Source organism: Spea bombifrons, chromosome 1, assembly GCF_027358695.1.
Source record: "Spea bombifrons isolate aSpeBom1 chromosome 1, aSpeBom1.2.pri, whole genome shotgun sequence".
Taxonomy (NCBI): Eukaryota; Metazoa; Chordata; class Amphibia; order Anura; family Pelobatidae; genus Spea; species Spea bombifrons.
The window spans coordinates 4,504,825-4,530,755 of record NC_071087.1 but is presented as its reverse complement, the minus strand read 5'-3'; the positions used below and the strand labels follow the sequence as shown (position 1 = coordinate 4,530,755).

At 46.9% G+C, this 25,931-nt stretch overlaps 2 protein-coding genes and 1 long non-coding RNA gene across 3 annotated transcripts; 1 reads left to right on the top strand and 2 right to left on the bottom strand.

The window, feature by feature from the left end:
- The first annotated feature begins 5,672 nt into the window (after positions 1 to 5,672).
- On the top strand, positions 5,673 to 11,917 carry PAIP2B (poly(A) binding protein interacting protein 2B). Its single transcript, XM_053458091.1, has 4 exons — positions 5,673 to 5,857; positions 10,186 to 10,331; positions 10,621 to 10,797; positions 11,484 to 11,917. The coding sequence occupies exons 2-4, from the start codon at positions 10,194 to 10,196 to the stop codon at positions 11,538 to 11,540; spliced, it is 372 nt and encodes a 123-aa protein (XP_053314066.1). The 5' UTR covers positions 5,673 to 5,857; positions 10,186 to 10,193; the 3' UTR covers positions 11,541 to 11,917.
- Positions 11,918 to 15,003: 3,086 nt separating this feature from the next.
- Positions 15,004 to 15,596, bottom strand: LOC128472698 (uncharacterized). Its single transcript, XR_008346235.1, has 2 exons — positions 15,381 to 15,596; positions 15,004 to 15,080 (listed from the first exon to the last, which is right to left on the bottom strand). It is a non-coding gene; the product is annotated as an uncharacterized LOC128472698 (long non-coding RNA).
- An 18-nt stretch (positions 15,597 to 15,614) lies between these two features.
- NAGK (N-acetylglucosamine kinase) lies at positions 15,615 to 21,253 on the bottom strand. The gene is made up of 10 exons (XM_053452341.1): positions 21,167 to 21,253; positions 20,568 to 20,652; positions 20,097 to 20,195; positions 19,692 to 19,833; positions 19,476 to 19,586; positions 18,357 to 18,469; positions 17,678 to 17,765; positions 16,901 to 16,998; positions 16,526 to 16,604; positions 15,615 to 16,323 (listed from the first exon to the last, which is right to left on the bottom strand). The coding sequence occupies exons 1-10, from the start codon at positions 21,193 to 21,195 to the stop codon at positions 16,133 to 16,135; spliced, it is 1,035 nt and encodes a 344-aa protein (XP_053308316.1). The 5' UTR covers positions 21,196 to 21,253; the 3' UTR covers positions 15,615 to 16,132.
- Between the last annotated feature and the right edge of the window lie 4,678 nt (positions 21,254 to 25,931).

The window sequence follows — 25,931 nt, the reverse complement described above, 5'->3', positions numbered from 1 at the left end:
TGGCAACAACCTACCAGAGTCAGCGTATATGTCACACGACAATTAAGCATTCCCTGAAAAAATAATAACCCCCCCCCCTTTATTAGAGAATTATTGCTGGGAAGGTTGTGGGCATTTTATACTAAATTCAGTAGAGCTGGTGGAACGGCACCTTTACAAAGCATCCCCGCTTTATTATTGGATAAGACCCCGGTATATACTTCATCAGTCAGATGGGTAACGTTACCAAGGTGTATCCGCCGGACCATTAACAGTATTTTGTTTGGGGGGGGAGACATTAAAGCTCTTTCGCGCATGTTGGGATCCACTTCAAACCAGACTCCCCAGAGCCGTCTGGCTTTTAATGGCCGGGATTTGCTGCCAAATGATCTCGGTGCGGACAGCTTGAAGCGGTTTTACGGTTTCGATTTACGCGGCTTACACGGGATACGTGTTTAATATTATAGAGGAATAACATTAACATGATCCGGTGCAGACAGGGGAATTAACGGGGAACGCTATCAGCGGCTCGCTCATTCATCTACGCGTGTCTGGGCTCACTCATTCATCTACGCGTGTCTGGGCTCGCTCATTCATCCACGCGTGTCTGGGCTCGCTCATGCATCCACGCGTGTCTGGGCTCACTCATTCATCCACGCGTGTCTGGGCTCACTCATTCATCCACGCGTGTCTGGGCTCGCTCATTCATCTACGCGTGTCTGGGCTCGCTCATTCATCCACGCGTGTCTGGGCTCGCTCATTCATCCACGCGTGTCTGGGCTCGCTCATGCATCCACGCGTGTCTGGGCTCACTCATGCATACACGCGTGTCTGGACTCACTCATTCACCCACGCCTGTCTGGGCTCACTCATTCATCTCCGCGTGTCTGGGCTCACTCATTCATCTACACGTGTCTGGGCTCGCTCATTCATCCACGCGTGTCTGGGCTCACTCATGCATCCACGCGTGTCTGGGCTCACTCATGCATCCACGCGTGTCTGGGCTCACTCATGCATCCACGCGTGTCTGGGCTCACTCATGCATCCACGCGTGTCTGGGCTCGCTCATTCATCCACGCGTGTCTGCGATTTATCACGGATCCCGACCCAAAAAAACAGTTTTCCCCATAAATTGTTATTTTTCATATAGCTTCAGAGCGTGGAAAGAAAATGAGCGAACGTAAAGTTCCTGCCCGTGCCGGATAACTGAACTGCAATGGATTGCAAGCTTTTGAGACCACTTAGGTGTCTTCTTCAGTTATATGTAATAAAAAGTCCGGAGGGGGGCTTTGTGGGTAATTATCATTTATTACAAATGATTGTTTGTTACAAAAAACTGTCGGAAGAAGTAAGCTGGGAATCTAGTGAAGAGCACCGGGGGGGGGGGGGGGTGAGGTTCCGCCACTTTACAGATCTCGGGTCAGACCCGTAGCGCTGGGGGCCGCTCTGGAGACCCCATCTCTAAAAGGATAAAATAGGCCATAATCCAAAACTAGAGGGTCAGAGGCTTAGATGGAATGTAAGGGAGTGTTACTTTACTGAGAGGGTGGTTGATAAGTGGAACAGCCTCCCAGCAGAGGTGGTAGAGGGAAATACAGTGAGGGTATTAAACATGCATGGGATAGACATACGGCTCCTAAACCCTGAACGGGTCACACGGTTCCGATCGTCCATAAAATGTCTACATTTAAATCACGAACGTGTGGATTTTAAATGAAATAATAAAAGTCCCAAAACATAGAACTGATGCTACAACCCCAAACGTGAAACGTAACTATTATTAAATAAACATCACAAATATACCGCACAACTACACACAATAAATACCCGGCGGCAAAAGACCCTCAATATCACACGACTGCCTCAAAATGTACACTAATAATAATAATAAATAATAATAATAAATAATAATAATAAATAATAATAATAAATAATAATAATAATAAATAATAATAATAATAATAAATAATAATAATAATAATAATAATAAATAATATATATATATATGCGGTATGTACCTTACGTCAACTAATGCCGTTTACAGCGTAAACTATTACTTAAGGAGTCGTTTTTTTACTGTCATATGGCATCCCTTCCAGGTATCCCAATTCAAGTGAGACAGTCCTGATTTTCAGGCGTTGTCCCCTCGAGCTGCCCCGCTTCAAACCAAACAGCCCAGCCTTAGAATTCCGTGGCATCCCAGCGTCACGCACTCATAAAAACCAAAATTCCGCATTATAACCGATTCCAAAACTTCCCAGACAGCTGCTGCAGCAACAGCGGCCCCCCGCCGACCCAAAAGCCCCCAACGCGGATCATGGTTACAGGCTTTCTCCGTTGGAAAGACAAAAGATATCTTTCATATAACTCATACAAAGAAATCGGAGGCTCGGACTCCTTATTGACCAAAGTCTGTAAATTGGACAGAACGCCGCTGAACTATTAACTCTTTCTGCCGAAGGAGGACGCGGGAATCAATATCCAGTTTCATGAACTGGCATCTTTCTGACCGTCGAAGAGTTAAGTAATCAGACATATCGGATAAAGTCTGTAAAAGCGGTTACATGAAAGCAGTTTTTGTTAGAATTTTAGGTTTTGTGAATAATTTGAAGTGTTTTTTTACCTTTGTAGCGGATCCAGGCTCACTTGCCCCGGGTGACCCCGGGAATCGGCTCCGTTGCAGCGGGCGATACTCTCTTTACCTCCGTTCTCCGGTTGCATCGTTCCATTAGCACAGCCCTGCAGCAAAACTTTTACCAGCTCTGCCTGGGCGAAGCTGATATTAACCATTCGGATGGACCGGCGAAGCCTCGGCAAGAAGGAGGAGAATCGCCGGATTCCTGGAAATTAACCCCGATTCTACGCCGTCACAGAAAAGAATAAAGAGCTGAGAAGAGTGAATCCCGGCAGCCGGTAATCCGGACTCCGTCGGGCGTTCCGCTCGCCCGCTTCACCATTGGCAGCGATTGCCCCGAGCTTTACCCCCAGGGAGGCGTATCGCTGCTGCTGCAGCTTCCCCAACGTTCACATGGAAGCAGATGTCCCGAGAAAATTGGAACCCGTTCAAACTGCCTCCTGACGGCTTCATCAGGGGGGGGCAGGAGGAACATCAGCAGCCCTCGCCTGCCAAAAACATTCTCTTCTGGAGATCTATAAACACCAGGAGTTCATTCAGATCGGCCCCCATCCGGCCCCCGTCTAGTCGCCCGTTTCTCCTGCTGTAAAGACTCAAACCTTAATCAGTCGTTGGTCTCGTCTTAGATTCAGGAGCCGGATGCCGATCCCGCGCATGTTTAATCCCCTCTCTGTGTTACCCTCTAGCACGTCCGACGTATAAATTATGAGAATGACCTGGAACGGATTTCTCTGATATTCTGCTGAAATATCCCCAAAAAGCCCAGCGGCTTCCACGCCTCAAGCAATGGAACCAAACTCCTGGCCAAAAAGGCAAAAGATTCCTGCGTCCGGGAGAGGAATTTAGACTGTCCTGGTAACTCGCACCGGGAAAACCAGATAACGATACAGGGACTGAGTCACTCGGCAGTAATGACATTCAGCAAATCAAACGAAGATCTCACGTTAAAAAAAAAGACATAAAAACCGTCAGGGTGTAAAACTGAATTTTAAAGGCAAAAAAATAGAATATTGTCGAAGCCCTGTGCATTATGGGTATGTGATTTAGGCAGCGCTTTTTTTTGTGAGCCTCTATATGCGCCCCGTTATTGTTCTTAATTGAAGAAAAGTGATACAAAGTGATAGAAAGTCTTTATCCCAGCAGCAGCGGCAGAATCTTCCTGCTGATTGGTTCGGCCCATTGGTTGCTACGGTGACAACCACTGATTTGCGGCACTGACCGGCAGAGGTTTCTGTGCTACAGTCACGGCTGTGTCTTGGTCCGGTATCCGACCAGGCTCTTTTTTGGGTGGGTAAGGGGGAGGGGGGGGGGTTCGAGAAACCAGTGTAACCATCACCAAGCTGCAATGGAAACGGGGAGGGAACGAGGCTCAGTCAATGCAAGAAGTCTTCAGCCACGTAAACTGGCAAGCTGTTTGGAGGCACTGGGAAGCTGCTTGGGGGAAAAGTTGGCACTAGGGAGCTCTTTTGGGGACAAAGATGGCACTAGGGAGCTCTTTTGGGGACAAAGATGCCAGAGACAAGCTGTTTGGGGACAAAGATGGCACTGTTAAGCAGTTTGGGGACATAGAGGGCAGAGACAAGCTGTTTGGGGACATAGATGTCCGGGTCCCTAGTCTTCATCTTCTGAGGTTATATGCGTGATACGCAGCCCCTCTCTTCCCTACTACGCCAAAAGGTCGGCCGCGGGGCCAAATTGGCTAAAGTCTTTAAGGTGAGGGAAGACCCAAAAGGGAGGCCCAGCTCCTCCACCAATAGGGGGGTATAAGGCATATCTGGAGGCAGAGTGGCATACAGGGGTTAAAAGGCATTTCGGGGGGGGCAGAGTGGCATATAGGGGGTATATAGGGGGACAGAGTGGCAAGCCATGGGGCAGATGTGCATAACTGGGGGGGCAGGTTTGCAAATAAAAGGAAATATTTTTTTTTTTTAAATCATAGTTTTTATTAAATATGAAAAAATAGTTTCCATGAATATTTACTAATAAAGCTTTTTTCTTATAGGGTCGTCTTATATTCAGGCTTTTTCTTTTTTACTAAATTAATATTCAGATTTTGGGGGTCATCTTATAATCGAGTAAATACGGTAATATTATCCCTCCCCGCGCATATATACCGAGGGCCATAGTTGCCAACAACCCCAAACTTGGCAGGTAACAAGGTTGATGCCTCGTGAAATGCCCCATTAATCGGGGCATCTAGAGGCTTGGCACACGCAGTGACCGAACTACACGGACCTCACGCCAGGCGATGTCACACGCGGTAACACGCATCACCGTGGAAACACGCATCATCGCTGTTCCTGTAAACCAGGAGCCGTGTCCTAATTACACGTCATCACCAGTCCTCCTCACGGATGTCTCTTTAACCCATGTTCTGCTGGCCCGTTTCTAATAACATTTTATTCCAACCAATACCCTGAAGAACCCGCACAGAGCCCTCTGTATACATTACTATACAAATAATTTAATTTAAGGGAGTTTTACTTTAGTGAGATGGTAGTAGATAAATGGAATAGCCTCCCAGCAGAAGGGGTAGAGGGTAATACAGTGAGGGTATAAAACACGCATGGGATAGGCATACGGCTCCTGAATCCAAGTATTAAACATACAGGAATTCCCGCAGGCCCGATTACAGCGCTGGGGTTAATGGCTGTTTTATCTACGTCATCCGCGCTGCATTTATATAACTTGTCCGTTTCCCTTAGCCCCGCCCACTATGTTAAACAAGTGGTAACGTTTCTCACTGACGCCATCGACCCCGCCTCCCTTTTCAATGACGTACGTTTACATCACAATGGCCGGAGGGGCGGTGCCGCTGAGGCCTGCGCCAGGCAAGGGGCGGGGCTGCCAGCACGTGTGAATGTGTGTCTCTGTAGGCCAGCGCGCGCCGCCACAGGACACGTCCTTCCTTCCGAGCGCCTCCCGTACCCAGACCTGCGCCGTATCCGAGTCCACGCAGTTGTGACTGACGGGAGCAGTTGACCAATCACAGTGAGTACAGCTAGCTGGCCCAGCCAATGAGGCGACAGAGGCGGGCATAGTCATCGCGCGCGCGCAGTACGTGGGGACGATTAGAGCTCGGTGCTGTTGTTATCTCCGTGAACCCTGCGAGAGGCCCGAGACCGACACCGCGACCGGAACCTGATACCCGGGCAGCGCCACACAGCCTGAGCTTATTGCCATCTCACCGCTCCTTGTGGGATAAGGGACACCGGCTGAGAGCCCCGCAGGCCGCGGGCCCTGGTGAGAGTGGGAGTCGCAGCTGGGGGAGGCCTTGTTTCCGGCCTGGCCGATAATCTGTGGGTTAACGCGGGGAGTGTTTCACACGCTGTGTGAGGCATACGGGCCGGACCCGCTTATGCTCGGTGCTGTGCGTGGCATATGGGGCCGACACGCGTGTCCTCAGCCTGATACCCAGACTTCTTTGCTCCGGCTCCTCGTGTTCCCCCCCGTGGCCGGTCCCGTGTATGCAGCGGGGTTAGCAGCAGCTGGCTGCGCCGCGCACATGTTTACCCCCCCGTGGCCTCATCTACGCTGTTGCGCAAACCGGGCCTCGGCCCCTGAGGTGTAACACCCGCCGCCTGCACACACGTGACCGGGCCAGTAATCTGCCCCACGAGGAGAGCTCAGCAGTCTGGGGCCGCGGTTAATGGGCCGGCATGTGGAAAAACAAACTTTAGAGGCCTCAGGAGTCTCTCCTTCCGGTGGCATCCAGCAGCAGGCGCACGTGAGGTTTTTGGGACGGGTGGATCCTTCAGAGGCTCCATCCTGTGGCTTGAATATTACTTTTCCCGTGTTGATTGTTATGGTGCGGGCAGCACTAGGACCCTCAGGGGGGTTATGTAGGTTGTTGCCCCATTAATCTGATCCGGGTGGGTGGTAGATGACGCTGCTTCCGTTTTTAATGCTGAATCTCATAGGCTTCTTTAGTACTCTATAGATCTATATAGGGGGTCGCCGTATGCGAACCCAAACACCCCTCTGATAGAAGCATAGACTCTGCCGGCAGATTGGCCCCCGTCGGCCCGTCCATTCACCCTCTTTCCTGTAAAACCTTAATCAGTCGTTGGTCTTGTCTTAGATTCAGGAGCCGTATGTCTATCCCATGCCTGTTTAATACCCTCACTGTATTACCCTCTACCACTTCTGCTGGAGGGCGGTTCTGCTTATCTTCTATCTATTCAAATTGTTATGTAATAGTTATCTTGTCAGTGCGTTTGTTCTCCAGATTCTTTAGTTTGATCCCGGGGGTTAATGGGTTAATAACACACACTTGCCGCTCTGCCTGTATACCCGCTACTGTAATCTCCCTGCTGTTGGCCGGGTTCCGTATCGGAGAATGTGTCGTTTTTTTTCTCTCTCTGACCCTGAGTATGAAGCGATTGCAATCATTAACCAACCCCCCCCCCAAAAAAAAATTATATATTAGTTTGGCGGAACCCCCCTCCTGTTAAATCGTATCGATGATATTAGGGATTGGCTGATTACTTGTTGTTGTTGATGTTTGTGTCGAGGATTTGTTTGCAGTAATAATACGAGTGTTATTATTGGGTTATATAGCACCATCGTATGCCGCTGCGATGTACAAATGATAAAAACCTCATCGTGTAGGAATCACAATGTAACCAGTTCTGTTTTAATGCCCCTCCCCCACTATAGAATGTATATAACACTGAGTAACCCCGCCCCACCATAGAATAATGTATATAACACTGAGTAACCCTTCTCCCACCATAGAATAATGTATATAACACTGAGTAACCCCACTATAGAATAATGTATATAACACCCTGTGAGTAACCCCGTTCCTCCCCACCATAGAATAATGTATATAACACTCTGTGAGTAACCCCACTGGAGAATAATGTATATAACACTCTGTGAGTAACCCCACTGGAGAATAATGTATATAACACTCTGTGAGTAACCCCACTGGAGAATAATGTATATAACACTCTGTGAGTAACCCCACTGGAGAATAATGTATATAACACTCTGTGAGTAACCCCACTAGAGAATAATGTATATAACACTCTGTGAGTAACCCCACTAGAGAATAATGTATATAACACCCTGTGAGTAACCCCACTAGAGAATAATGTATATAACACTCTGTGAGTAACCCCGCTCCTCCCCACTAGAGAATAATGTATATAACACTCTGTGAGTAACCCCGCTCCCAGTATAGAATGTATATAACACTCTGAGTAACCCTGCCCCTCCCCTACTTTAAAATAATGTATATAACACCCTGTGAGTAAGCCCGCCCCTCCCCACTATAGACTAATGTATAGAACACTCTGTGTAGCCCCTCCCCTATAGAATAATAGTATTGTTATATTGGGGGACTCCTTTTTAAATGTTTTTTCCAGTATGGGATGCGGCCCTTTTTGGGGATCTCATACGTTTTAGAAGGCAGTGACATCACGGTGACATCACTGAGCTCCCAATATTTATTTTTGTTTTTCATTGCGTTTTTGGAAGCGGACGAGGCGTTGTTTCTGGTCAGCTGGTTCCGCCCGCGCTCATCAGCTGGCAGGGCTCCAAAGGCTCGCTTTGCTGATCGCGTTTCAGGAGCCAGCCAGCAGGGGGAGCAGTTGCATACCGTCAGGGACTAGGCAGAGCCACTGCTGCGTCTCTCCCCTCCTCCGGTAATATTCCGGTGTGTGACGGACACCTAGTGGAAGGAAGTGGTCGCTCGTGATCAAGCATTTATATAACGGCGCCGCTGCCGATGGGGTTGGGGGGCAGTAAGTCTGATCTCCCCGTTGGGGTGTCTGTTGAGTTGAGATGCGTTCCCGCGGCTCTTGCGTTGGGTTGTTATGCGGCTCCCAAGCTGCTGTTTTTTTAGGTAGGTTTTCTAAAATAACGTATTAACCTCTACCACTTCTGCTGGGAGGCTGTTCCACTTATCTACCAAACTCTTGGCAAAAGTAAATCTTGGGCAGTTGGGGGATTGTAACTTCGTTTCCCCCTCTTTATAGAAGTTTCCTTGCTGTGCGTGACGAGGACCTCTGCCCAGCGGATCTCGTCACACAAACCGCACTGTTTTTTTTTTTTTCCGGGTCTTTGGTGATTTTTGGGTTAGTTTAGCGGTTTTCCTAGCGTCTGAGCCCTGTGGCACGTGGAAGCTGCAGCTTTAATACGTCTCTGACCCCAGATCCGACTTATCCCAACGTATACTGTGGCGCAGTCCGCGCACTGACACATGCCTGACGCCCCCCCGTCTGTTTTGTGAGATAGCGTGTTTACTGTCCGTGTTTTCGTCCCGTAGGCCCCGGCAGCAAGTCACGCCCGTGTTATGTGCGTTCGATATGCGCTGCTTGAAGGTCAGCATTCCTCGTGGGGGGGGGGGCTGCCAGCGAACTCGGTGAAGTAGCGCCGAGTGTCTTAAAGTGAAATCTGCTCGTTCGTTTTATCGTCGGCGCTCGGGATATTTAGCACCTTTCTGATTGGCTGTTACTAGCTTTGGGCCAACAGCATATATGTGATATTGTGGTCTGGCTCAATACAGGCTGATGACGATAAATGTGGGGGAGATATTTTGTACTCTTGCATGCACAGGTGTTCCTTACCCACAGGCAGTCCCTCCACTTTAGTGAATAGCTGTAAAAGTGCTCCATTGGGTGTGCAGGTATTGGTCGTAGCAATCGGGAAGTGGATACCCTCCGCCATCTCCCCAGGGCCGCCGACATCCCAGCCGCGAGGCGTCACATTGAGAGCTTCTGCTGGTTCAGGATCTAGACTTCCCTTAGAGGTCTCGACGAGCGCCCGCTTCCTCAGCATGCGCAGTCTTGGAACCGGCAATATATATGATAACCAGCAATCAGACTCCTATCACGCCCAGGCAACCAGTACATGCTGAAACCTGGGTATGATAAGAGTGTACTTGCTGTTGGCAATCGTATGTATTTAATATAGCAGTCACTCCTATCATGCACAAGCAGCCAATACATGCTGAAACCCGGCTAGCTGTCCCCCTTGTGTATTGATGGTGCCAGCAGTATGGGGTCTACACGTAATTTACAGCCTCCCTGTGCTATGCCCCCCCCCTTACACATCCATGCTATCATGCACATTCAGATACCCATTCATTCCCTCGGGCACGTGTGCCCCTTCATTCTGTACTTTGAAGTCATTTTTAGACTAAAGGATGGAGAGAAGTTCCAGTTATTGGCGCAGTGAATAAATCCACAACATTATTAGCCCCGGGGGGGTATGTTTCCTGCACTGGGAAGGCCACCCCTGAGCTTTGTTGCCCTGAGGCTGTAGGGGCAGCGCCATTAATCCCGGCTGTTGGCGTTTACAGTCTGTCAGCAGCATACCAACGGATAAAGTAGGGTGCGAGTAACGCGGATCGAGGGCCTCTGGCTGGTTGCCCCCACTGGCTGGCTGGTTGCCCCCACTGGCTCGGTGTCCTGTAGTCCTAGACGCGTAATGGCGTTTAACTTCCTCCTACAATTACCACTTTACTAGAGTATAAAGTAGAGCTCTGAGGTTTGGGGTAGAATCGGGTTATTTGTTTCCCCGACCCTCATGTTTTGTTTTTTTTCCCCCCCATCGCCCCCCAGATTCTGCCATGATGAACGGTTCAAACATTGGAAACTCCACGTCCAACAACAAGGAAGACCAGGTGGTCAACGGGCACGACGAGAATGAGAACAACCCGTTTGCCGAGTACATGTGGATGGAGAACGAAGAGGATTTCAACAGACAAGTAAATATTGGGCCCCCGGGAGCGGGGTCGTTGGGGGGGGTACCTTTTACTGGAATGGAGAACTTCCAGACTCCATGTCAGCTGCTGAATGGTATAATTACCCAACAACCCCTCACCCTAAAAAATGGTGGTCAGTAAAATGGTGTGCCTATGGGCAGGAAAGCTGAGATTCGTATCTCGCCAGACTGGCATCCGTTGCCTCAGCGCTATGCCACGTCCGCCCCGGACTCTGTATTGCGTATCCTTGCGGTGCCGGGCGCTTCATAACGTGTCGCGTTTTGTTGTCCAGGTGGAAGAGGAGTTACAGGAGCAGGAATTCCTGGACCGTTGTTTCCAAGAGATGTTGGACGAAGAAGATCAGGACTGGTTCATCCCGTCGCGGGACTTGCCGCAGGGCATCGGGCAGTTGCAGCAGCAGTTAAACGGCCTCACGGTGAATGAAAATCACAGTACCGAGGACATATTGGTACGATGCGCGTCAAGCCGAGTCTGCCAGCTGGGGCCATGTATAGAGCTGTATAGTATATGTATAGGGAATGTATAGAGGTGTATAGGGCATGTGTGTCGTAAATGGGGCGTGTATAGGGCATGTGTGTCGTAAATGGGGCGTGTATAGAGAATGTATAGAGGTGTGTCGTGTATAGGGCATGTGTGTTGTAAATGGGGGGGTGTATAGGGCATGTGTGTCGTAAATGGGGGGTGTATAGGGCATGTGTGTCGTAAATGGGGGGTGTATAGGGCATGTGTGTCGTAAATGGGGCGTGTATAGAGAATGTATAGAGGTGTGTCGTGTATAGGGCGTGTGTGTCGTATGGGAAACAGTCTCACCTTGGCACAAACCGAAATCTGTTCACGGGCATGTTTTTTCGTTTAGTTTTTCAATTTTTGGTTAAACCATGCTTACGGTAGAGCAGAGGCGCGTTCGATTAAAGGGTTCCAAGCCCGCCGACCGATGCGGCCAGGTAGCGCGTAACATAGCAATTCAGAAACAAAGGGTAAAGGAGGGCTGCCTTGCTCAAAGGAGCTGACAATCTAGTATTGGGTTTATCTGTGTTTCCGGCCTGGCACCGCATTAATTACCCGCCGTTCTCTGGATTATTTTATTTGAGCGACGACGCTTCATTTCTCTTTTCTTTCCTTTTTTTTTCACAGAGCAAAAGCAATCTGAACCCCGACGCCAAGGAATTTGTCCCCGGAGTGAAATACTGACCGGGGCTACAGGCAACTTTTTAAAAACATAAAAAAAAAAATTAAGACTGTTTCCTTAAATCTTCAGGAAAAAAAACTGCACAAAAAAAAGGGGGATTGTTTTGGGGAGGTGGTCAGTAGCGATGCTTTAACTCGGCATGTGGACTCGAGTAACCTTTAATGCGGGATTGTATCTTTTTCTTCGGGCATCTAAGAATTCCCCCCCGTACGGCGTATTTTGGTGTTATGCCTGTTGGACATTTTTCTTTTTTTCTTTTTTCCTTTTTAACATGGGGGTGCGAGCTTCTCATCGAAAGACCATCTGCTGTTGTATTTAAAAACCGAAACAATGTGGAAGACACCTTTAAATAAAATCATGGGTTTATTTTCCCCTTTAATTTTTTTTTTTTAATATCCCCTCATCCGTTTTACCCCCTCGTGTTCCGAAACACTGGAGGAATCAGGCAACTTTTTTTTTTTTTTTTTAAAACCAGTTTTTTTTTTTTTTTTTTTTTCTTTCTACAGTTCCAGTATTAATGAATTAGGGACATTCCACGTAACATGAATTTTAGGGCCACGGAGAAGCCATGTAAGCAGGTCTGTGGGTATCTCACCGTAACCAGCGCTTACTTTTTTGGACCGGTTTACCGACTCAAGCTGCATCCCGGTAGTGGGGGGTCTGCCTTTTCCGACGGGTTGTTTGCCCCTTTGGATTCAGTGATACTTTTTTTTGTTTTGTTTTTAGAGCAATACCCACCAGCTTCTTCACTTTAAGAATTGCTCTGGTACACAAGGATCCCTTTCTCTTACAAGTCTAGCTTGGGCAATGCTGATCCCTCTAAACAAAAAAAGTATGTCTGCCTATTGTAATTATGCTGCAATTTGTAAGCCTTTTTGCTTTCCAATAGAATGACTCAACACTACGAAACTGCTATGCGTCGGGCTGTTACACGACACTTCAGAGGATACGTCACCATGCTTCGGCTGTGTGGCATCGCCTAGGGCCGTTTCGATGCAGGCACAGGTATAAGGGAGCCATGTGGACCTCTAGGCTGGAAGACTGGGACGTTTTCACCTTGGTTTCCACCCGAATCCAGCCTTTAAATGTAAAATCAGTGTTCATGTGCAAAATTAACCTTTTTTTCGTACCAGGGGGAGTCCTTTTGGTACTTAAAGGTAAAAATCTCCCATGCCTACGTTGGGCTCTTCCATCTTGTAATCATGTAGCGTGGGTTGGGTTGAGCACGCTTAACATTGCAACCAATACGCCTGTGAAGAGGAAAAGAAAATAAGCTTTTTTTAAAACTGCCTCAGTCATATTGTTTTTATGACGTGACAAACTGCCACCATGGAAATAAAGATTATAACGCAGCCTGATCATTTTACACGTGTGAACAATTCATTGTATTGGTGGCGTTCAGCGGGCGATCTCAGGTAACCGAATCCCTGCCAGGCAGCATCCTGTTCCACGTGGCAGGCCGTGTTCTCGTGGCATTTACATTACTGTGCTAAAGTTTTGGGCAGGTTTGGGGGAAACGCTGTAAGGTAAGAAGGCTTTAAAAAAAAAAAAATAATAATTTAATAGTTTGATTTAATAAAGTGCAAAGTCGGTGAACAGAAGAAAAATATAAATCAGATCAATATTTAGGGGGGCTGCCCTTTACTTTCAAAAAAGCACCAATATAGTTAGGTGTCTGATTAAAGAATTACGCCAAACAGGTGCTGATTGTCGACAATTTAATATTTAGGTTGAAACAAAATCATTAACTGAAACAAACAGCTGTGTAGGAGGAATAAAACCGGGTAACAGCCAAGCTCACTAACAAGGTGAGGTCGCTGAAGACGTCCACCATGGCAGGACTGAGAACAGCAACAACCCACAAGGTAGCTACACCATCTCGGCAAGGTATCTCCCAGGCAGAAATTACACAGCAGACTATGTTCCCGATGTTCTCTCCAAGCGCTTCTGAAAAAAGCGGGCAATAATGATATTTTTTTTGGTAGCAGAAAGCCGTTAGCGGAAGAAAGAGGTACGAAAACGATTGTTTGCGGGCAACAGTGAAGCATGGCGGATGTTCCTTACAAGTTTTGGGGTTGATTTCTGTAAATGGTGTTAGAGATTTGGCCGGCGTTAATGGTCTCAATGCTGCTGTGTTCAGGCGTTTGCTTAAACATGAGGGAGGCATCTGATTGCCCCCAACTTTATCCTGCAGCACGACAACGACCCCAAACACAACCAAGGTCATTAAGCACTATATTCAGTGTAAAGAAGAACAAGGGGGCCCCCACAGAGCCCCGATCTCAGCATCATCAAATCTGGTTGGGATTACATGAAGACAGAGGAGCAACTGAGTCGTCTGAATCCACAGAAGAGCCGCGATTCTCCAAGAGGTTTGGAACGACCTACCTGCCAAGTTCCTTAAAATCCTGCGTGAGTGAACCAGGAAGGACTGACGCTGTTTGGAAGGCAAAGGGCGGACACAACAAATATTGGTTTGATTCAGATTTTTCCTGCTCCCTTTGCATTTTATTAACGTCTAAAACTTTTCGATATTAAAAATACTCCTTGGGGCCAGAGTGGTTTCAGGACTGTCATGGGGGCAACCACTTTATATGACACGGTATCGCTGCTCCCTGATACATTTTCCATCCGTGTCTTCATCGTTAGCTGCTTATCTGTGACCGACAGCAAGGCCAATTGTTTGTGTCCCAGCCAAGGTAATGGATATCTTTGGCTTGACAGATATCCCTGGATGGGTTTTTCTTCTTCTTATAAACGATGTGCGTGGATCCTGGCCAGTCTGAGGTCTCGTTAGACGTCATTCCAACTCTACTCACCATCACAAGCTGGCCAAGTATTTCCTCCCAGGTTTCATCCACCCCTTCGCCTGTGTCTGACACAGAAGTCATAGCGTTGTATCCAATGCATCTGTATTAGTTGGGGTCCTGCTGTCAGCGAGACCGAGCCAAGCTATTTTTCTCCGCTAATAACTTCTGCTTTAGCCGTGGATTCTCGTAAGAGACTTCGTTTAATTGGATCCCAGCAGTGTTTTAGATACAAATTGCCAGCTGATCAGACCCATTCCGGCCCCTTCTAGTCCAAAACTGATTCGGATTAATTTGTTTTGTTTTTTAGTCCTTTTTGTTTTTGGACAACAACTTTTATTTCATGCCTTTTCGGTGGAGACAAAATTCGGAGGGCTTTTTTCAATCAGAGAAGAAAATCGTTGCTCGCTCTCGTCTCTCCTTTTGTGCAGTTCAGGTTGTTCTTTTTTGCCTCTTATCATTCTCATGTCTTCCTTCACTCTTCTGTTATCCGGACACTTCCTCGGAAGGGGCGGAGCCCCCGTGCGCACCCTCTCCCCAGATTGGAGGAGCAGAGAGGCCGCCCCCGCGCTGCCTGCCCTTTTGCAGAAGCACAAAACGCAAACGAAAACTCGGAACTCTTTCTGTTAGTTTTTTGGGGTCCCTCCTCGGACATCCGTACAACTTAACCAAATTATATTTAAAATCAGTATAAATCTGAACGCACAAGTCTACTTCTCCACACGTGCTTAACCCCTTCCCGGCCTATGAGTAACCATGCTGTCACTACTATATCATGTAAAAAGTAGGTTCTGTGCGTCTGGTGGAGGTTCTTACACCAAGACCTGCAAACATTCTGCGCGCACAGCAGACGGCTGCATGTTGGCAACGGATCTATTGTCCGATCAACTGGTCAGCATGCAGAAAAACAAAACAGAATCTATAATTTAAATGAGTCCTCTGAGCGCCTGCTTTAGTAAATAGACGACACAACAGTCTCAGTACGTAGTGTGAGTCGGCCCTTTATAACGTACAGCGAGGTCAGGGACTGGAAACGCTTCAGTTTACATCCAGCGGATCTCTAAAGCAACGGTCTGACTCTGCCGCCTGTTTGAGGTTGGTGGGTCTTGTAGTTGCAAAGATACCACACGGTTACCCCCAGCACTAAAACCTTCTTATTGGACAGTAAATTTGATAGGAATCGATATAAACGCTGTAAAGAAAACCGTGGTTTAGGTGATGGATTCCTGCATCTCATTAGCGCATTCATTACAATAACAACGATATGTCTTTTTATGAAACCCCATCTTTAATATAAGACCACAGTGACAATAAAAAAAATAAAACGAAGAAATAGTACTTTCTGCCAGACCATAAAATGATCGGCTTGATAGGCTGCAGCCAGGGTTTCTCCGAGGATGGTGGGAGTTAGAATCCCACGCCTTATTTCCTGAACTTTAAACTTAGGGTTAACGGGAAATGTAATTTGACGACAGGTGCGGAAAAAAGGGCTCGGAAACCTGACATTATCACATTGCTGGGCTTTAAGGCGAGCCGGTGTCCTACGCAACACGTGGCCCCTTATATGTCCAGAAGCCGGCCCAGTGGTCCTCTGCGTCGGATGGAAAGCCTGTGTCCTTGTGCAACGGAGCAGGCCATCTGTCAATATCTCCGGCCGATGCACCGATTGTTATATTCAGATGACCTGAAACCCTGCCCTAGTATAGCAAATGGCTATTTCTAAAAAAAAACAAAAAAAATCGATATCTTCTATAAAAAGTTGGGATTTAAAAAAGGTCCTTCAGGATCTACTGAAAGGAATGTGTGTAGTAGACATCAACGTTGGCTTCGTAGTTGAGAGGTATTTCATGTCCTATGTTCTTGGCTCCAAGACTGGCTCCACCAACCGCCGACGACTGCTTGAGTCTCAGGAGACTGAAACGGGTGAAAGCGCTGCCTGCGTGGCTCCTACGGGCTCCGTCCAACACGCCTATGAAACCTTCACAAAAACAGAAAGGTGACAGTCAGGGCCGGTCACCCGATTATAACACACCTCGAGGTGGAGACAGGTTTCTTCCGCGTACAGCTAGAGGGCTACAGATTCCGCTCAAGAACGACCAGAGGACCCCTAGGGCACATAGGGCAAGTAATGCAACACTTTGACCCATACTTATAAAGGACAGAACGGACGAGCAGCTCACCATCTTTCATCAGCTCCCAGCTCTTCCACACGGAGCCCACGGTCAGAATAGGAAGGCCCAGGTTACCCTGAAAAAGTGCCTGAACACAAGGAGAAGGGGAGATGTTACTATCGGTGCCCCCCCTTTAACCTTTTTCCTGCCCCCCCCCGAATGGTATGTAGAAAGCTGTCTATGTAATAGCGCAGAGAAACCACCTGGGGAGGCTTTTTGTTAAAAAGCACCAGTCATGGAGGACGTAGAGCAGGAACGCTGAGGACACAACGGTCCCCTCTTTGTCTGAGAAAGGTGCGTGAGGGGGGAAGACAGGCGGGTGTCTGGCTTTTAATAAATAGTAACGGTAGAGCAGCTCGGTGCGTACAAAAGGCATTCAGTCACCTGGTCTATCTTCGGTAGAACGGCCACAACGTGACGGGCGAGGACCTCACCAGCTCGTCGGAGTAAGAAGCAGCAGAGAGGATCCCCCTGCTCAGCGCCTGAAATACACGTGGGGAGGAAAACAGGTATTCAAAGAGTCTGAGAGCAAGAAACACCTGGGGGCAAAAGGGCACCCTGATCAGTAACAACACCGCTGGGTTGGGGCGCGTCGACATCTTTGGCACGCTACCGTGTTTTGGTTATCACAAATGCGAGGGATTTACATTGTTTTCCGATTGTATATTAAATGTGGACCCCCCCTTCCCCCTATTATTACATCCTCAGCTACGTACATCAATAAACAATGATTTACCAAAAATAATAATAATAATAATGTTTCAGGGTATCGATAAATACATAGTCCCTAAGGTTTATTTGCCTGAATATAGAGTCCAATTAAAGTATTGCCCGAGGGGAATTTTTAACCAATTACTGAGCTGCTTAATAAATAAGCCTAGAATTTATTAATAATATTTGAAACGTATTTATCGGGCAGATTGTCATTAAAGGGACAGTAACGCAATCTTGTTATGGATTGTAATTAATTACAGAGAAAGGGTCCTGGCCGCGATCAGAAGCTTATCGAAAATAACACGGAAAATAATAAAATATATATATATATATAAAACTTGCGCAATGCGATCTGCAGAGAAATCCCCTTTAACTGTCTCAGGACTCTTCCCTCTCGATAAAGGGGTGTTGGTCAGTATGGAGCGGGGGTAAGTAGAGTTAGAGTACCTTGTACTATCTGCAGGCAGAACCCGGCGACCTTGCTCTTCTCGAAGGTCCTGTACAGGTGGGTCAGGATTCCCAGCCGATTAGACACCTGCCGAGTGGGGGGGAGAAAAGATCAGAGACGCCCGCTGGAGACCTAACCCCTAAAATAATGTTTCCTGGACCTTTCACTCCATCTTCTGGTCTTTTACGGGTTTAGAAACCAAAGTCAGCATGTTTTAATAATTCTACCCGATAGCGAGTGGGGCGCAACCAGGTTAAACGGCAAAGATGGCTTTTATACCATGTGCCGGAACATGTATAAATCGAATCGGTAAAAAAAAAAAACACATTGGGCCCCAGACACCAATTTAAAAAAAACAAAATCTAAAATAAAATATATATCCCCTTCAGGACCGGGACGTACCTGGTACTTGTTAGTCATACGTCACCGCCAGACCGGGACGCACCAGGTCGCTATGGACGCTGGGATTGCGAGGGGCGCCTGCTACTGACCGCTGGGTGTCCCCAGCGCTCCATAGCAGCCACTCCCCCTACATACATACATACATACATACATACATACATACATATATATATATATACATACATATATATACACACAGCATGATGACGGCGGTCAGTAACCGGTTAGTTCGCCGTGGACGCCCGCCTCGGCTCGTAGTATCGTTACTACGGTTACCTGGAAGTAGGTGAACATGGCCTGCTGCACATAGCCGATATCGTACGGGGGCTCCGCAAGATTGTCCGTGGCATCAAACACGGTCTTCATGCCTAAATGTGCGATCCAGTACGCTGCAAAGAGAGTCACGCGTGTGGGGCACACATATATGTAAACATGTATATTTATATCAATACGACTCTCTGGCCAGCTAAGCATTATGGGAGATGTAGTTCTATGGAACCATATGGTGGCAACTCATGTAACATAATATGTTTAAGCAACAAGTAACTGGGGGTTAAAATCAAAGGGAGGCAGCAAAATAAATATGTACACAAAATAAATACTAAAATAATCATAAAGAAAAATAATAAAATACTAATAATAAAACTAATACTTACAATGAAATAATAATAAAATATTAATAAAGTAATACTAAACACTTAAAATGTAATAATAATAAAGATGTACACAATAAAATAAAATTATAAAGAAAAATAAATAATACTACTAAAATGATACTAGTACATATACTAATACTTACAATGAAATAATAACGTTGTACACATAATAAAATACTACTACTTCAAATAAAAACAAAATAAAGCAATACTAATAATAATAAAGATGTACACATAAACAATAATATGCATTAATAACAATAATAAAAAATAAAATACTAAGAAATATAGTAATACTAATAATAAAATAAAGGTGTCACAGTTATAACTCAAAAACAAAAATCAATTAAATTTTATCAATTAAGTGCATTAGTTTTTTTTCCCCTGTAAAGGTAGATTGTCCCTAGCAGTTGCCTCGGTGGTTAAGAGTCAGCGCTATTCTATTTAACCCTTTCAGTCCCTTTAAGACGTACCTATAAGTCCTTAAAACCTGTTGCTAGAAGCCCATTAAGACGTCCAGGCAGGTCCTGACCTTGTTTCGTGGCAATGAGGGGCTATGGAGACCCTGGAGAGGGGTCGGTCGCTCTAGCCTAAGCCGCACACGCACTCGTCCTTACCCTACACTGAGAGTACTGAGAGTCCTTACCCTACACTTCGTAAACATATGTCATTGTGATCACAGGTTTTTAGGTGAACACGTATGTAATGTACCAATCAGATACCATCATAACATTGTTACCTGATCCCTCGTCTCCCATCATGTGTCCCCATCCCCCACAGCCAACCACCGACCCGTCTGGGTTCACCAGTTTGCAGTTGGATCCGGTCCCCGATATCAGCACCACGCCGCCTGGGGAGAGCAATCACAGGTTGGTCTAAGAGGACAATGGACACCGGCGCTTAAAAATAAAAAAAGAACCCAACGAGGGTTACGTGTGACACGCCGTTGGCTTACCGTGCCGCGTAGCGGTCGCCATGGCGCCAAGCGTGTCATTACTGATGTGTAAGTGTTCACTGACTTGAGGGAAGCGTCTTTTCATCTCCTCCATCAGGTTCTTAATGGCTTCCTTCTGCTCCCCTCCGCTCAGAGACATTCCCTGCAACGCAAAACAAAACCACCCCGCATAAAACACGGCCCCACGGAGAGGGTCGATGCCCTGGGGCTACCAAGCCGCCCTTCTTCAGGGGTCATTCGCCCCTATAGGACATGGCTGCTTGGTGGGTACCCCCTGGCCTATGCCATAACATGAGTGCATAGAAAGTAATATTATATAGTGTATATATAATGTATATATTTATTCCCCAGCCTATCGAGTAATGCAAGACAACACAAGGTATGCACATTAAAGCCGCCCCTCACCAGGCATTTAAGGGGGTGCTGAGGGTCTAGGCCAGCTTTCTTCTTTGCTTCTATCGTCATGGCATTGATGGCCTCCAAGCACTTGTCGGTACCAACCAGCTAAAAATGAAAAAAATAGAACAGTCGTATTAAAATATCCCATATTTATTCAAAGATATCCATCATTCATTATTAAGGGTTCTCCAGCGTAAAAGGCTGGGCTGACCCTGTATAATGTATAATTCAATAGGCGACGAGACTGAAGAGATCTCACTGATTTAAGTATACATTATACAGGGCCAGCCTGGCTAGTCCTGCAGTAGAAGCTCTCTGGGGTTGGTCCTTCATAATGTAACATCAACGAACGGAAACACAACTCTCCTGCAAACTCTCCCTTTAGTGAATAAGCCCCAGAGCCCGTGGCAGATGTTTACCGGGTAATAATCGTTCAAATCATTCCAAACTCTGGCTTTATATAAAACGCTTCCATACCCAGTGATTGGTGCAGGGGCCGTCCGTCTCACACAGGATCTGTCCATCCTCTGAGATCAGGACCACTTTGGAGTGTGTCCCACCCCTAAGGAAACAAGATGGTCAGTACTGAGGCTGACAGAGAGACTGACAGACAATGCTGGTGCTGTACAGAGAGACAGACAGACAATGCTGGTGCTGTGTAGACAGACTGATAGACACTGCTGGTGCTGTACAGACAGACAGACAGACAGACAATGCTGGTGCTGCGTAGACAGAGAGACAGACACTGTTGGTGCTGTACAGAGAGACAGACACTGCTGGTGCTGTACAGAGAGACAGACAGACAGACAATGCTGGTGCTGTGTAGACAGACTGATAGACAATGCTGGTGCTGTACAGACAGACAGGGAGACAGACACTGCTGGTGCTGTACAGAGAGACAGACACTGCTGGTGCTGTACAGAGAGACAGACAGACAGACAATGCTGGTGCTGCGTAGACAGACAGACAATGCTGGTGCTGCGTAGACAGACTGATAGACAATGCTGGTGCTGTGTAGACAGACTGATAGACAATGCTGGTGCTGTACAGACAAACAGACAGACACTGCTTCTCACCCTTCCACTCCTCCATACACATCAGGCATTTTGCTTCCTGTCCTCAGTCAGGGTGAGTCACGTGACCAAATGATCAGCTGACTCAGCCGCCCACACCAGGAAGCTACAGAGAGCGGCCCCGCGCCGGAAAGAGCGCGCGCGGGAGGGTGGGTTGCAATGGGTTAACCCCCTCACTGCCTTTAACCAACTGGGAGATGGGGCAGACCATTAAATGTGCGCGCGCTACTTATTGCCCCCGAGTCTCCTCTCTTTTACCCCAGCGTCACATTCCTGAGCAGCGCAGGCAAAGTGCTGCCCCCTGCGGTGTGCGGGAGGAATAACCGATTCCCCTCCGTTTATACCCCGCACTGCAGGGGGCAGCACTTCACGTGTAAGGGGCCTCCGGGGCTGTGTGTATCCCAGAAACATGACCCCCCACCCCGGGCGGATTCTCCGGGTAAAAGAGATAACGTTTATACATGTCAAATTAATGTGGAAGGGCTGGTTGCCATGGAAATGGTAAGGGGTATCACTGAGACTTTATACCCCCTCTGTGCCCTGATAATAGCTATAAATGTCAAGCATACAGAATTCAAATATTTTATTATGCAATTTATTAACCCATTTCCTGCTTTCTATGCACATTATCGGGGTTTTTAGGGCAGTAGAACCTAAAAAAAAAAGAAATTGGTTTTGTTTTGGTGTTGGTTTTTTGATTTTGCACTGCGCCTAGTGTCCGCTGTCACCTGCTGGAAGTATGTAATGCAATCCATGGGTCCGCCATCTATAACGGGAAATACAGCCTCCAGTCACAACTGTATACAGCGCTGGTTTTTTAAACTGTGTTCAGTGCTGGGGGTTATATTACTATATACAGAGTTATGACCAGCATGCATCACACCATATGTAAATGCAATATGCAGATCATATGCAAATGCACTATAACGGAAAGTCACACCAACTTACACAGAACCAGTAATATCGGTCAGGTAGGCCGGCAGGTGGATGGCTGGGTACTGGGATCTAGAGAGGGTGGTTTCTTTAACCCCTTAATGATAGAGCACATACATGTAGGGGCTCAAAATGCATTGTTTTCAATGGGTTTAGTGACCGCCTATTGTCCAGGGTACAGGATGATGTTAATTTCTTGGTGTTTTGGCAAGATCAAGTTAGTATGTGTTAGAGAGGGAAAGTTTGGCCCTGTGTCTTTAGGGCTGGGGATGGCATCCGCTAGCATGGATCTGCTAGGGCACTCTGCACTGTGAGGTGTGTGGGGGGGGCACACTTTTTTAAAAAAAAATTTGCACAGGTTGGTTAAGCACCATTGGGTCACAGGAAGCCACAGTGAAGCTGAGCCCATGAAGACTCAGTCCAGTATTGGGGGGGAAGCAGTGTGTGCATTCTGGCCCCCACTCTCCCAAAGAAGGTCTTCATGTACGGGAGGACGTGAAGACTTCAGTGGATCTCCTCTCGGGGAGATCCTAGAAGATCCGGCCCACCCATGGCTTCTGCCTGGGTGTGAAGGAAGGGGATGCATATCCTTTTGGGGAGTGCATGTTCCAGAGGACGAAGACTGGGGACTCGGCTCCACTGTGGCTTCCACAGTTTTCGATCACCGCAGCACTCATCTTCACTCTGTTTATCGTATGAAGACGTCGACCGAAGAGCACGCCCTCGGGCTCTCAAAACAAAAAAAAACAGGGTGACAAACATAAATCCAAGCAAAGGGACCAGATATTGCAATTAGTGTCCGCTGTCACCTGCTGGAAGTATGTAATGGGAAATACAGCCTCCAGGTGCCCCCCAAGTCACGGAAGCTCCAGTGACACTTGTATACAGCACTGGGGGGGTTATATTACTGTATTCAGTGCTGGGGGTTATATTACTGTATACAGCGCTGGGGGGTTATATTACTGTATACAGCGCTGGGGGTTATATTACTGTATACAGCGCTGGGGGGTTATATTACTGTATACAGCGCTGGGGGTTATATTACTGTATACAGAGCTGGGGGTTATATTATTGTATACAGCACTGGGGGGGTTATATTACTGTATACAGTGCTGGGGGGTTATATTACTGTATACAGCGCTGGGGGGTTATATTACTGCATACAGCGCTGGGGGGTTATATTACTGTATACAGTGCTGGGGGGTTATATTACTGTATACAGCGCTGGGGGGTTATATTACTGTATACAGTGCTGGGGGTTATATTACTGTATACAGCGCTGGGGGTTATATTACTGTATACAGCGCTGGGGGTTATATTACTGTATACAGCACTGGGGGGGTTATATTACTGTATACAGCACTGGGGGGGTTATATCACTGTATACAGCACTGGGGGGGTTATATTACTGTATACAGCACTGGGGGGGTTATATTACTGTATACAGCACTGGGGGGTTATATCACTATATACAGCGCTGGGGGGGTTATATTACTGCATACAGCACTGGGGGGTTATATTACTGTATACAGTGCTGGGGGGTATGTTACTGTATACAGCGCTGGGGGTTATATTATTGTATACAGCGCTGGGGGGTTATATTACTGTATACAGCACTGGGGGGGTTATATTACTGTATACAGCGCTGGGGGTTATATTACTGTATACAGCACTGGGGGGGGGTTATATTACTGTATACAGCGCTGGGGGTTATATTTCTGTATACAGCGCTGGGGGGGTTATATCACTGTATACAGCGCTGGGGGTTATATTACTGTATACAGCGCTGGGGGTTATATTACTGTATACAGCACTGGGGGGGTTAGATAACTGTATACAGCACTGGGGGGGTTATATTACTGTATACAGTGCTGGGGGTGTAAGGGCAATGCCCATACTGTATCATTGTATCACATATCGGTGAATTTACCCCAAAGGAAGCTGTTTTTGAAAAGTGATGGTTTGTATAGGGCAGGTGTTTAGTGTAATACAGGATAATAACACAATATTACACAGGCTAAACCGCAGGGCAACTTGGGGAACTTACACCATTACCCTGTTGTCTGTGTGCTGTCGGAAGGGGTTCTGGGGAGGAAAAAGTGTTTTTTTTCTGATCTTCATATTTTAGACTTATGGAAAAAATCAATGCAGAGAAAGTGATAAGAGCCGTATTGATTTCTCCGTAGATGGCGGGTGGTTTTTAGCGGCTTGTGAGTCAATTCTCACCCCTTGTACGGTTCTCCGGCAGATCTGAGAAAACGGACTGACTGTCACCTCGTCTCCGGGGAGCGATGACATCATAACACCACGTTCCGTAGATTAACAATGCATTCTTGGCCTTTTCACCTTAATCTGATGAGGCTCTTGGAACCTATTCTATGTTCCGCAACATTTAACCATTTGTATCATAGAAAGATATGAACATTCCACGACGTTACTAGACCCAACCAGTTTGGACTCTACTCAGACATCTCCCCATCTCTAGGGCCAATTCCTTCCAGGGCTGGCAAGAAGGGCAAGAAGGCAACTTTGGGCTGTCTTTTTTTTTTTTTTTTGTTGAAGATCTGGGGTCGCTGGCATAAGCCTGTTTCTGTGTTTCTTTATAATTGTGTCAAGAGTAAAAACCTCACATATGGTGTAGTTACACCCTGACTGGATCCTTTCTGTGTACTTTTGATAGGACTGGATGTGCCCAGTTTGCACTCATGTTCTCAGTGTAACATCCCAGCTTGCAGGCACCCATGAACCTCCTGCAGTCCCTTTTTCCTGGTGATCTACTCTGAGGGAATAGGGACAGCTACCTTGCAATGCAGAAATAGCCGCGAGCATGGCCACGGGATGCAGGTCTCTTCATCCTCGGGCCCGAAGCCTGAAGGACTTCACCGATATCTTAACAATCTATTTAAGTTTGTCTTCTACCTACCAGACCCACCAAAGAATAGCCCGGCCAGGACAAGTCGGAAAATACTTCGACATTGAACTTCTGTGGCTGCAGGAAGCCTGCCGTGCATTATACGGTTGGCCACTAGGGAGCGCTCTTTACAAATATATTCCATTTAACTTCTTTAGCAGCCAAAATCATCCAAAGAAAAGTTGAAAAACTAAATAAAAAAAGACCATGGCAAAACTCCCCCAGTATGACAGAGACGTGAAAATGCATCAGTTATATATATACATATATTTATTGCTTAATAAGTAGAAACTACCGCTATCTATATTGCTTAGAATTCTTTGTTTAAAAAATGGGATTCTGGTGCAAAGTTTTTAAAATAATCCTATCACCTTGGCAAAAAAGACCACTTTTCTAACGTTGTTCTAGAATCCCTTTCTATACATAAGTAATCGAATTCTTCTTCCTGACCAGAAGACGTAATTGTTGCAGGTGGCAGATGCACTCGGGTGAAGGGCAGAAAGCTTCTCAGTATATGGAGTGCGGAAATGTTGAACGTTGCACAGTCCCTGCACAGACGCTGGCCAACGAAGGTTGACGCACAGGGGGACACAAATACTCTATTGCAGTGACCTAGAGGCCACCAATTGGTTCTGTGAAGGTCCTTATCAAACCACGATTCATCAGGAGGTAATGACATTCTAAAAGGAAGTCACCTGTATTCAAGCAGGGATTCCAGCTGTGGCATAGCAGTGAATAAAGCACCAATTGGGATGCTCAGATATCATTAAATCAAAGGAGAAGTTGAAGGTGTCTGTGTGACCATGAGAATCTACCCATTCACCCCGAGATTGGGGTACACATCCTGAGACGCAGTTAGAAATGTGCCAACCACCCCTTGGGGACTATTGTAAGGGGGACTGGGAGCCCATTTTTTATTTCACG

Bases quoted from the DNA above. Each gene is read 5' to 3' on its own strand.
- NAGK (XM_053452341.1), bottom strand. From the start codon at position 21,195: ATGCCTGATGTGTATGGAGGAGTGGAAGG. The intron at 17,766-18,356 runs GTAACCGTAGTA...CCCACTCGGCAG, and splicing joins CCATGTTCACCTACTTCCAG to GTGTCTAATCGGCTGGGAAT. The intron at 16,605-16,900 runs GTGACTGAATGC...CCTTGTGTTCAG, and splicing joins TTCTACCGAAGATAGACCAG to GCACTTTTTCAGGGTAACCT.
- PAIP2B (XM_053458091.1), top strand. From the start codon at position 10,194: ATGATGAACGGTTCAAACATTGGAAACTCCACGTCCAACAACAAGGAA. The intron at 10,332-10,620 runs GTAAATATTGGG...TTTGTTGTCCAG, and splicing joins AAGAGGATTTCAACAGACAA to GTGGAAGAGGAGTTACAGGA. The intron at 10,798-11,483 runs GTACGATGCGCG...TTTTTTTCACAG, and splicing joins ACAGTACCGAGGACATATTG to AGCAAAAGCAATCTGAACCC.